Source organism: Nannobrachium achirus (genome assembly GCF_963921795.1).
Source record: "Nannobrachium achirus genome assembly, chromosome: 2".
Classification (NCBI taxonomy): Eukaryota; Metazoa; Chordata; class Actinopteri; order Myctophiformes; family Myctophidae; genus Nannobrachium; species Nannobrachium achirus.
This window is the reverse complement of record NC_137811.1, coordinates 11,518,337-11,530,516: the sequence shown is the minus strand read 5'-3', so window position 1 is coordinate 11,530,516 and position 12,180 is coordinate 11,518,337. Positions and strand designations below refer to the sequence as shown.

The 12,180-nt window shown below is 43.0% G+C and overlaps 2 protein-coding genes across 2 annotated transcripts in view; both read right to left on the bottom strand.

Moving 5' to 3' along the window:
* fam171a1 (family with sequence similarity 171 member A1) overlaps positions 1-12,180 on the bottom strand; it is a 293,547-nt gene that overhangs the window by 17,110 nt on the left and 264,257 nt on the right. The gene's annotated exons all lie outside the window — the stretch shown is intronic.
* The window catches only part of nbn (nibrin), a 43,505-nt gene that overhangs the window by 15,238 nt on the left and 16,087 nt on the right, over positions 1-12,180 (bottom strand). Inside the window, exons 12-15 of the mRNA XM_080737635.1 lie at positions 9,907-10,204; positions 8,553-8,858; positions 6,433-6,519; positions 4,818-4,955 (exon numbers count right to left, since the gene is read on the bottom strand). Coding sequence (XP_080593761.1) covers positions 4,818-4,955; positions 6,433-6,519; positions 8,553-8,858; positions 9,907-10,204 — 829 coding nt within the window. The remainder of the gene's footprint in view (positions 1-4,817; positions 4,956-6,432; positions 6,520-8,552; positions 8,859-9,906; positions 10,205-12,180) is intronic.

Below are 12,180 nucleotides of genomic sequence, written 5' to 3'. Positions count from 1 at the left end.
TAACAGTGAACGCAGGTCTCCATCAAGCCGAGGCTCACGTAACGTTACCGCAGGCATTTGTGTTGGGAACACTTGTGCAAAGCAAAGGAGAAGTGTTTCGCATATGGTAGCAAAATCCTTTTTTTATTTTGGCTGGTGACTCTGATTGACGACCCTGAGCGGAGCGTGGAGCGAGCGCGGAGCGAGAAATGCGAAAATCAACGTGAGCGACGGAGCGGCGGGGAGCGGAGCGGTGCGGTGGCCGACCAGAGCGATGAGCGAGCGGGACAAGAGCCCTCTGGAGCGCGGAGCGGCTCCACTCCGCTCACATGCTCTGGTACAGACACACTACTACACGTTGAGTTGAGTTCAGTCAACATCATCCACTCGCTCGGAGTCGTTTCACTGAAACGCCCGATGTATGTCCTCCCCCCCGAATTAATAAATTATTTATTTGAAATCATCTCGCGGTCCACTGGTAACCAGCCCGCGATCTACCGGTCGACCGCGATCGACTGGTTGGGCACCCCTGACTTAAACCTTATGCTGTATGTTTACTGTTCAGAGAGAAAGCAATGGTGCACAGTCATTTAGTTAATCATCTGGGGACGCCCTCCCCAAAATAATTCCCTGACCCAGAGGTTGAGAACCACTGCTTTAACTAACCTGAACAAAAAATAAGACATGTGCATAGATTACACAGATTATGTTCCATTTGGTTACATTTGTATATATAGTCACTAGTAAGACGACACTATAAGCATAAAGTAACACGTAGGATTTACTTTCACACATATTCACAGTATTTAAAGCCTTGCCTTGTACAGACTGCATAAAAACAAACAAACTGCCAGTTTGCTGTTGACTGTGGGGGGAGGGGCAGCTGCTCACTCAGACAGTTTAGAGTGAGTGCAGTGAGGGAGATGGGGGATGGGGGATGGGCAGGCAGCACAGGTGAATTTGATCAGTGGCTGATTGCATTGCAAGCTAGTAATCAGTAGGCTACAGTGGAAAGAATGAGTGAAAGGGTTTCCCTGCACAAGGTGAAAATGTATAGGCTATTATGTATAGTTTATCTTTGAAAAGAGTGGAGGAGAGCTTAACTCAAATTGGTTAACAATCGGCAGACAAACAGGCAGGCAGGCGGGCAGATAGACAGACAGACAGACAGACAGACAGACAGACAGACAGACAGACAGACAGACAGATAAGGTTAATTTAACCTTGCATCATGAAACTTAGTGTTCATTTGATTCCATTTGTACTGTCAGAGCAGTGTTGATGTTGTTGACTAAAACTAAGACTAAATATATTGACAATTTCGTCAACAAAATCAAAACTAGACTAAAACGTTAGGGAGGGACTAGTAGAGTAATTTTATGTTTGGTTGCTCTCAAGTGTTGCGTGCTGAAAATAGCAGATCTACAAGCTCACAACGTGTCGCGCAACGCGTTGTGAGCTTGTAGATCTGCTATTTTCAGCACACAACCAAGTGTAAAATCAGTTATTACGATGCCATCAAGGCCTGCCAAAATCAAATTATAATTGCCATAATTATTCCTTGCAGCTACAAAAATGATGTCACACAACATGTAACTCAACATTAAAGTAGGGCTGGGTGATAAATCTCAGACCTGCACTTTCTTTTTTTTAAGATAAGTTTTTTGGGCTTTTTATGCCTTTATTTGATAGGATAGTAGACTGACAGGAAATGGGGAGAGAGATGGGGAATGACATGTGGCAAAGGTCGTCCGGATTGGGAATCGAACCGGCGACCAGCATACCTAGACTTGTGGATCTGCTATATTTTAAAGATTCACTTAATTTTTCCTTCCTGTGCATTTACCTGCTGGATAAAAACAATGTCATTGCTCTCACCCTGTCATTGCTCTCACCCTCATGAAAGTATTGCCAATGGCTCTTCCCAGTCGTTTACACAAATGCTCTAGAACAGTGATTGTCAAACTGGGGTCTGGGGAACCCCAGGGGTCCTTGAGGGAGTTCCAAAGGGTCCACAGCAAAATTAGTTTAGTGTCAAAAGCAGTGTAACCAGTTGAAACCAAAATACATTTTGAAAAATTTGAAAATATCAGATCTACAAGCTCATGTGACATGATTGAAGATCTGCTATTTTCAAATTCATAAATGGATTAGGCCTAATCTGGTTACTGATTTAGCTATTTTCTGTTTTCCAATCATTTTAGGGATTTATTTTCTTTTACTTACAACTCTGCATTTTAATTTGGTTGTAGTTTACATGAAAATGTTTAAGAACAAGGTTTGATATAGCACTCAATCAACACCTACAACTTGTAGCCTATGGGATAGGCTATAGGCTTTATAAAACATACTGTTCTCTCATTTTGTGCCTTCATTGGAACATCTCCACAATTCTATTTCCTCGAAAATATATTTATGTTCACCTAGGGTACTTCATGTCCATAGCTAAGTGTTGTGTGTATTCAAAAACAAATCATCAACTGGCTCTTGCAGTCTAGCCCCTATCTATGCCCAAACAATGTGACTCGAGTGGGTCCTGTGTCGAGTCGGCAATGTCCGATCTTCTTCTGGCCATCGTATGACAAATGTAAAGGGGGTCGCAGTATCCTATATGCCTGCAGGTTCAACAGTATACAACAATGAATGGATGTTGAAACAACATTTTGAACCAGGGTTTTATGTCAGCCTGCCTTGAATTTAACATGCAGAGAAGCTCCTAGCACCCATATTAATTCACTGCATGCTGACAAAATTAACACGGTTTAAAAGGTTCTAAGCATTTTTTTCTTCAGGTGCTGCTTTCTGCATAACCACCAGGATAGATTGTTGGAACAGCACATGGCTTCAATATTTTCGTTTTTGGACATCCTAAATGTACTTGTCTTGGGCTAAGTTAGTGAAGCAGTCATCAGTGAAATGTGAACTACATACACAAAGTATGGGGGAGAGGGCTGAGGAAATCACCCTGTCTATGTAAATAAAATTAATCCATTGATCTCATTTGTCAGTGTCAACTGATAAAGTGTGAAATTACTGTTTGATAGCTGTCAGCCGCATCTGGGCACAGACTAGACCAACCTGGCACTTCCCTGTTCGCACATGTTATGTTTGGGCCAGCTCCGCCCACAAAGGTTGTACTAATATAATGAAATGATGATGAGGGGAGGTGCGTGGGTGGGTGCGATTATATTGCGTCAGTTTATTTATTTTGGATTGGCACTTTTGACCCCCATGGTGGCAGCCTCCAGGAAGAAACCCTAACCCAAAGGGAATACATATTTGCTCATAACAACCACACCAGGGGGTCTGATGAAGTACTATCAACCTCATAGACACATGAAAACCAGAAAACTAACAAAATATGGCACCATGTAAAACAAAGCTGTCATATTTGCAACCAGTCATACAACAGTTAATTTGTAGCAGATTTGAGTTTATTGACAGGGGAGCGTTGGGAAGTGAATGTGGGGATGGAGGGTTAATGCGTTGACTGTCCTCATAGCTTGTGGAAGGAAGTAGTCTCTCATCCTGTTGATTCTACAGCCAAAGTTCCCTGATGGCAGGAGAACTGTGAGGGGTGAGATGAGGGTCCTTGTGGTTGTGAGTCGGATGGTGGGGGTCCTTAATGATGGCGGTGGCTACCATGTAATGTAATTTACTGTTATCTGGGACAGATACAGTATAGGCCTAACCATGCTGACATACATGAAGCAAGTATTGTTGTGAGGGTTGAATTGAAGCATCCATTCCTAAAGTGGTTAGTATAAGTAAGATTGAGGTAATGAAGACCATAGGTTCCCAATCACCGGTCCACAAGAAGACTTACGGGAATATATTAACATATATGCCAATAGATACCTTATGTGACATATGGCTCATGTATGTCGTAATTTTACATAATGTCTCATATGGATATAGGCTATACGTAGACATATATGGAGGTGGCCAACTTCTAATATGTCACAGACTGTATTATGATAAACATATGTTGCATAATATATGTCCTTTATGGCCAGAAATATTCAAGAACTGGCATATATGTCCTTTATGGTCAGACATATTCAAACTGGCAGCCAGTCCATGGTATAAGAAAGGTTGAGAAGCCCCTGACGTGGACAACCCAAATAAATATAAGTCGAAAGCAATTGATAACTAGACATTTGCTGAATTACTCTGGATCTGGTATCTTTATAAAAACATCAACACCTTCCCTATAGTGTTTGTAGTTATTTTGTGTGTACTGTCCTTACATTTTTGTGTGTAATGTCCTTACAAACCCCATTAGTCCTCATAATACATGGTGTAGTTATTGTGTGTGTACTGTCCTTACAAACCCGCATTAGTCCTCATAATACATGGGCGGAGCTTATGGATCTCATTAAAAGTGTCCTCATAATGTAGGATTTTGTATTTTCAGTTCTGTTGGGTGTATCTAGAATCTGAAGCCAGATTTGTGTTCTGTGGACTGAATTGAATTTTTTGATACCATCCACTTGGCTATACAACCACGGGAAAGTGGTGTCCTTACAAACCACCAAACCTCAGACTGTCCTCACAAACCAGTGGAAACCTGTATGTGTGTGTGTGTGTGTGTGTGTGTGTGTGTGTGTGTGTGTGTGTGTGTGTGTGTGTGTGTGCGTGCGTGCGCGTGGGTGTGTGAGTGTGCCTGGCCTGAACAACAGCGCCCCTCCCTTAACATGTGTATTGCAGGCTACATACAGACAGGCTACATACAGACACGCATACACACACACACGGCCACGTATAGGAGACAGTGTGACCACCGCTCAAAAACACTGGCCTAGTGCGACTTGAGGGAGGACAAAGCGCATACTGACCTTGCGGAAGCGCTTGAAATCGGTGGAGCCGTTGCCCTGGAAGTGCCGTGGTTTGCCTCTGGGGGGCGCCGTCACCGTCAGGGACTTGAACTGGATCAACACGGTAACCTGAGGATGATTCTCGTCTGTCGCCGATGCCTGCGCCAAACACAACACAACGCCACGAGGACAAGCTCCCTTTATCCACCATGAAACAACTTCATTCTTATCAGTGGTGGGAAAAGTACTCACATTTTTATACTTTAAGGAGTAGTTCACCCCCAACATTACTTCTTTCCTATTGATTAGTCAAACCATGGAGACTTGAGTTCAACTTTTTTGTATTTATCGCATTCCTAAGACAACAAATGCATTATAGTTTATGTACCCCCATTGATTCTGGATGGGGAACAAATACAAGGCCCTGGATGGGGACCCAAATGCATTTTGTGTGAGAATCAATCCAGGCTCATGCATTTGGTCATTTACTATAATATTTTTTTTTGTCTTAGGAATGCGACGAATACAAAAACCTATTATTGAACTCAAGTCTCCATGGTGTGACTAATAGAAAAAAAGTCATTTTGGGGGTGAACTATTGAAAAATAGCAGATCTACAAGCTCACAGCGTGCTGCGAGCTTGTAGAGCTGGTATTTTTGTAAAGTCATGAAAATTTGGGTTAGGTTTTTTAAAGCGAACATTTGTAACTCAAATTTTGCTTCTGGAGGGTCCTGGTCCCCAACTAAATATTTTGAGATGGAGGTCCGTGGCCAAATGCATATCATTTTGGGGGTCCTTCACATGAAAAGGTTTGAGCACAACTGATATAGAAATATGGATACATTCATAGAATCAGGTCAATATATTCAAAGACTTGCTCAAATTGTCATGAATTAGCAGAAAAATAGCAGATCTACAAGCTCGCAGCGCGGCACTCGCTTTTATATCTGCTATTTTCTTTATAGCTAAAGCATAAAATAATGGTTAAAGGGGTTCAAATCTAGAGTTACACAATTGCGTTCCATTGACGGCGATCTCTGTCCATTTGATATCAAAGGCTTGGAAGCCATTGACGGAGATCTCCATCAATTGGTGTTTTCATTGTTTTAGTGTAGTAGCTGTTCTTCCGCACCCGGGAGTGATGCAAAGACTCCAATTCCCATGATGCATCTGGACATTACATAACGTAATCATTCGATTTTTAGTAAATTAGTTTAATTTTATTTATATTTATTTTCTGATTGAAAAACGATTCTCGATTCAAAACGATTTTCAGTTCAGTTCAAAGGATATCAGGATCTACTCCTGTCTGTTGGCATGAAAGCAGAGTACATTTACGTAGCTTTTATAATCAACTTATTGCAATAATGTAAACCCACAAAGGTCTGATTTATTCATCCGTGCACACATACGATTTTTGGAAAATGAGAATCGATTCTGAATCATACCATGTTAGAAACGAAATTCGATTTTTTTCCTGCACCCCTAATGAACACTGGATAAAAGGTGACAACAGTTTTTACAGATCGGTGTCGTCTGAACATGGCCTAAATCTAGGGTCTAGATGGGTTAAAACAGAGGATTGTACAGCCAAGGGACAGACAGAGATACGACAGAGCTTTCACTAGTTCTTACAGGTTTCTCCAGTTTGACCTTGCTGGGCTTCAGTGGGGTCTCAGAGGGCTTTGGCCGCCCAGCAACACCATCGCCTTCTTCTGAATGCTAGAGCAACACACAGGACAGGAGATGGGACACGCGCTAGAGCAACACACAGGACAGGAGATGGGACACGCGCTAGAGCAACACACAGGACAGGAGATGGGACACGCTTAGGATCATGTAAGGCAGTGGTTCTCAACCTGTGGGTCAGGACTCAGATGATGAACTGAATCTGCAACATCTTTGTCTCACTCAACAGTGAACAAACCAACATAAAGCTTAAGTGAATTGACGGTATTGGGACATTTCTAAAGTGACAATTTAAGGACTTTTTAATACCTCTGAAATGACAAATTAAACATTGGCCACCAAAATGTCGTGTCAGAAAGTGTGATAGTAGCCGAGCTACATGCTCACAGATAGTTAGTAAATAGATTGGCTATTTTCACAATACAATATGTAATAGAAAATGTAATAGAAATTTAATGTAATGAAAATGTAATTCCTCAACTCTGAAAAGATTGAGAACCACTGATGTAAGGGATAACGTCTGGCTCAGCGGTCTCTATCGAGGAATAAAAATACCGACCGGCTGATACACACCCCCCCCCCCCCCCCCCCCCCCGACGCCAAGCGGAGGGCGGTCCAGTTGCCGGTGAGAATAAGAGAAAAACACTGGGAAAGGTTGAGAAGCACTAGCGTAGGCCATTATCAATATCCAGGTATTCAGTTACATATTTTGTGATATATTACTGTATAGATTTCAACAAACCAATGGGGTGAAAGTGACTACAAACAAACTAGAAGCAGTGCTCTTCCGAACACAGGTCTCCACCAGGTCAGGTTGGTCATTATGGCCCCTGGTGGTGCTATAATATGCAAATAGGCATCTGCGGCCTGTCAAAAATGTGTTCAAAACGGACCAATCCAGCAAACTTTGGAGGCCAATCTTAGCCAATCAGAATGGAATATGAAAAATCTGAAAGACCTGTTTCCTTTAATGACCATAGAGATACTGTGTACTAGAGATGCGCGGATAGCGGTTTTAGCCGCGGTGGACCGCGGTGATCCGCGGTGCAGTCGGATTTGGATCAATCAAATATAATTATTAATTAATTTCGGATATCCGCGGATGAAATAATGCAGGAAATAAATTATGGCCTAATATATCTATCAATAAAAAGCGAAATCTAGGTATGCTTGTGTCTGTGTTAGTGTGTGTTATTTTGTAGCTATAATTTGTAAAGTAACCATCATTTTTCATGAGGCAATGTGCAGTCCACGATAAAACTAAACAGCTGTGTCCACTTAACGGCATCACGGCATGCATCGTCGCAGTCGGCCAGTCGCACTCATTACCTCTGGTCGAGCTGCGGTAAAAAGTGAATCTCTCTCAGCTGCTCCATAGTCCATATTGTAAAGTAGTCTACTGTACAGTAGGTAACTAGGTAAGTTAAACTTCCCACTAAGTTGTGTTTGTTCCTCTCTCTTTCGCTCTCGCTCTCTCTCGTGTGTCTGACTGTCTGCCTGCATGTCTGTCTGCATCGACGCGCAGCACCGACTCCAAAAAAAAAAAAAAAAGAAAGAAAAAAAGACGAACGGAGACATTCCGTAGGCTAGATCAATGCATTTCTGTGATCGCACAACTAAGAAAACTAACAGGGAATAGCCTACCAGAAAATAATATTAGCCTAATAAGGATAATAATAATAATAATACTTTTGAAGTTGCGGATGAGGATGGTGCGGATTTATAAATTGGATGATATAATTAATGCGGTTGGATAATGGGCGGATAATGAATTTGCGCGGATGGATTCGGATGACTTCAGAAGCCTATCCGCGCATCTCTACTGTGTACCGATTTGTGTGATTTTTTGGACAGAATCTGTAGGAGTACTGTCCAAAAATGTGTTTTGCACAAATCCGCCTCCTAGTGGCACTATAACAGGAACATGCAAAAAATGGGGAGCAGAGGTTGCTCTGGCACCCAGGGAGTGAGAGTGCAGTTCTGCTGCCACCGTGCCAACACTGCCGGAGATTAGCTGTCCACAAACGAACGCACGCACGCGCATGCACACAAACACACACACTCACCACAAGAACAGACACCTCCTCCTCTTTGGCCTGATTGGACGCTGCGTCTCCCGCGGGCGGCGGCTGCCGGCTCCCATTGGATGAAGCCCGCTCCTCCGTTTCGAGGCTCCGGCTTCCATTGGACCCCGAGAGCTCCTCCGCTTCCATGCTCGGCAGCCGATTGGCTACGCTGGTGCTCTCTTCCGGGTCGAGCCGCAGCCTCTTGCTGGAAAGTTTCCCTGCACTCGAGGCGTCTTTCTGATCGGCGCTGACGGGCGGATCAGGTCGGGTTCCGTTGCGTTCCGCTGGTTGGACCTGCTGGTCGGGCTGTCAAGATCGGATTTTAGAATTGTCATACATAAATAATTGTGATTAATGTTTTAGACACATAAACTCGTTCACTGCAAATTTACACATTTTTATGGAGTAGGCCCAGCTACGGATTTGACAGATTTTTCTTTTTTTTTCAAGTTAGCGAACAGCCCTTCTGGTGTAAAGAAATTGGAATCAAATTAGAATCAACACCGAGTGCCGCACTGCGAGCTTGTAGATCTGCTATTTTTGAAACATCTGGACAAGTCTTTGAATATATTCATCAGATTCTATAAATGTCTTCTAAATCCTTCTGAGGTTTTTGAAAAACTCATGTTTTTATCAGCCGTGGTTCTCAAACGTTTTCACGTAAAGGATAAATGACATGCATGTTAAGATTTCCATACATGTTCACGATTTTCCAAAAAATAGCAGATCTACAGTCTCGTAGTACGGCACTCGGTGCCGCACTGCGACAGGCAGGGTTCCCACACATTTTTTTACCAATTAATTCCAAAACTTTTCCAAAACTTTTCCAGAATATTTACCCAATTTCCAGGACTATATAAGAATAATTCAGCTCAATAAAAAGTCGCTTAAGTTAACCCTATGCACAATGCCCAAAGACAGGTAGTGTATGCCAGTGGTTCTCAACCTTTTCAGGCTGTGACCCCTGAAATAATCATATTTTAACTGGGGACCCGGCACCCTGACGAGCACTAAGAGTTGAGTCATTTTGTATAACACGTTTCTATTGTGAAAATAGCAGATCTACATGCACACAACGCCTCGCAACGCGAGGAGTTGTGAGCATGTAGATCGGCTATTTTCACAATTTCTGCCTTTAATATTTGACAATTTGGCCAATGTTTAATTTGTCATTTCAGAGTTATTAACAAAATCAATAACCAAAGACAATGCATAGCTATTTTTTCCCAGGACCTTCCAGGACCCTTGCTTCAATTCCAAAACTTTTCCAGTACTGGAAAAAATATTTTTCTAATTTCAAAATATTTCATCCAGGAATTCCATGACCGTGGGAACCCTGCGACAGGGATCTTACCAGCGGGTCGTCCAAGTCGTCCATGCCCTGGGACATGATTAACTCCAGCTCCTCCGGCTCCAGTCCTGCGTCCATCTCTTTCCTCTTCCTGCCCGGCTCGGGGACGGAGGAGGAGCAGGGAGACTGATCGGGGAACAGCAGCCGCTCCGTCCTCCCAGAGGGACCACTGGAGCCAGGGAGGCTGTCCAGAGGACCCCTGGAGCCAGGGAGGCTGTCCAGAGGCAGGCTGCTGGTAGAGGGAGGCGGCATGGCCCGCTTGGACTCCAACTCCGCCGGAGAGGAGTCGTCTTCCCGAGGCCTGCGAGAAAATACCAATACAAATGTCCTGTTAACCCATTTAGGCCTAGAATTATTGAATGCTTTAACACATTCCCCGCCATTTAACAATACCTTCGTACTCTATGGTGCCTCTGGTCTCCATAGACTTCCATGTAATTCATAGTGCACGGATCATGCACACCCATGCCTAGATAATGCACCACGTGTGTCCACATTGCTCACAGATTTCAAACAAAAAAATCCGAATGGAAATCCGTTCAGGCATTCATGAGATACAAGCCATTATGTTTTCCTAAAATGTAAACAAAGATGGCTGCCATGTTTGATAGATGGGGTTGCTATGGGGGTTAAACATGCAATTTCGCGATTTCTATCATGCCTACTACATTTTTTGGGGTCCAAAAAAAAATTGTTTTTTTTTTTTTTTTTTTTTTTTTTCAAAATGGCGGAAATTCTCGGGACTATCGGGCCTGGCAGGGAAAGACATTGAAATAATCTCGGGACTATCGGGCCTGGCATGCAATGAGTTAACTATTGAAAAATAGCAGATCTACAAGCTCGCAGCGCGGCACTCGCGCTGCGAGCTTGTAGATCTGCTATTTTTGAAAAGTCGTGAAAATCTTTGAATATATGTCTTTTTAAGGGAACGTTTGTAAATCAAATTTTGCTTCTGGGTGGTCCTCGGAACTATAATATTTTGAGATATGAATATTTTTTTACAGGGGTCCTTCACATGAAAAGGTTTGAGAACCACTGACATAGTAGTCTCTCAAGAACAGACTAACTGAGCTCCATTTAAGTGAAAAGGACCTTTTCTTTGATGATGGTTGGCCAGATTGCTGACATAGAAACATAGTTTTTTTTTTTTTCAAAAAGCCTTAGAAGGATTCAAAAGACACTTATAGAATATGGTAAACATTCTAATTTTCTGGATTTAAAAAAAATAGCAGATCTACAAGCTCACAGCGCGGCACTCGGTGCCGCGCTGTGAGCTTGTATATCTGCTATTTTTCAATAGTTAAAGCATAAAATGATACACAATAATGTGTACCCGTTTTGAATGAGTTAATAATGATATTAACACACTTGGTACCAAACACGAGTTTCCCGAGTTTGGCCTGTATACAGTATGTCCCTGTGCCTTTTCTTTTCCCTTGCTCTCCCTACTTCCTACTTTAGCGATCGCAAAATGCATGTTTGACTCCCAGAACAGCTTTACCTTTCAAACATCCCAGCCATGTTTGTTTACATTTTGAAGAAAACACTATAGCTTCTATCTTTTGAATGCCTGAACGGATTTCCAAGCGGATTTTTTTGTTTGGAAGCTGTGAATGGTGTGCAAATGAGTGGTGCATGATCTGTGCATTATCCGTGCATGACCCGTGAACATTGTGTACATTAACACTTTGCCGTCCGAAATAGAATGGTTGTTGATAGATTAGCCGTGAAATTTCTATTATTATATTATGATCTGAACCGCATTCATTTTACCAGACATCCAGCGCTATATCACGTGGTCTTCATCCCCCATTACCATTCCGCGATCGCTGTTGTTTTACTCACCCCAGTTCCCAGTGAAATTCTCAATCTGCATTGGCTTAGAGTGGGAGATTCGGCTGACGCATCATGTCCCCGTGCGTTTCGCGTGCGCGATCCGTTCACGTAAATGTCCCCTCAAATAATCCATGTGTGACTCAAGGGCAGAACTGAAAATTTTCGCTAGCATAGCCCCCAGCATGGCTGCGGTAGAAGCACTAGTGTACAGACAGTAACCGAATGGGGGAAGGTGCCTTGGAGAAGGAGAGGAGCTGACGTCACCTCTGCTTCATGTCAGGGCAGCCATGAGCTATCGATGCACGAGTGGTGACTAGGGAAGGTTAGACGATCGCCGATTTTCGGATGAAAATCATTTATTTCGGTAAATAGGGGAAAGTACGGGAAAAGACGATTGGCTGCCCCTCCCCCCCCTAGGAAGTCCGATATAGTACGGTTTTA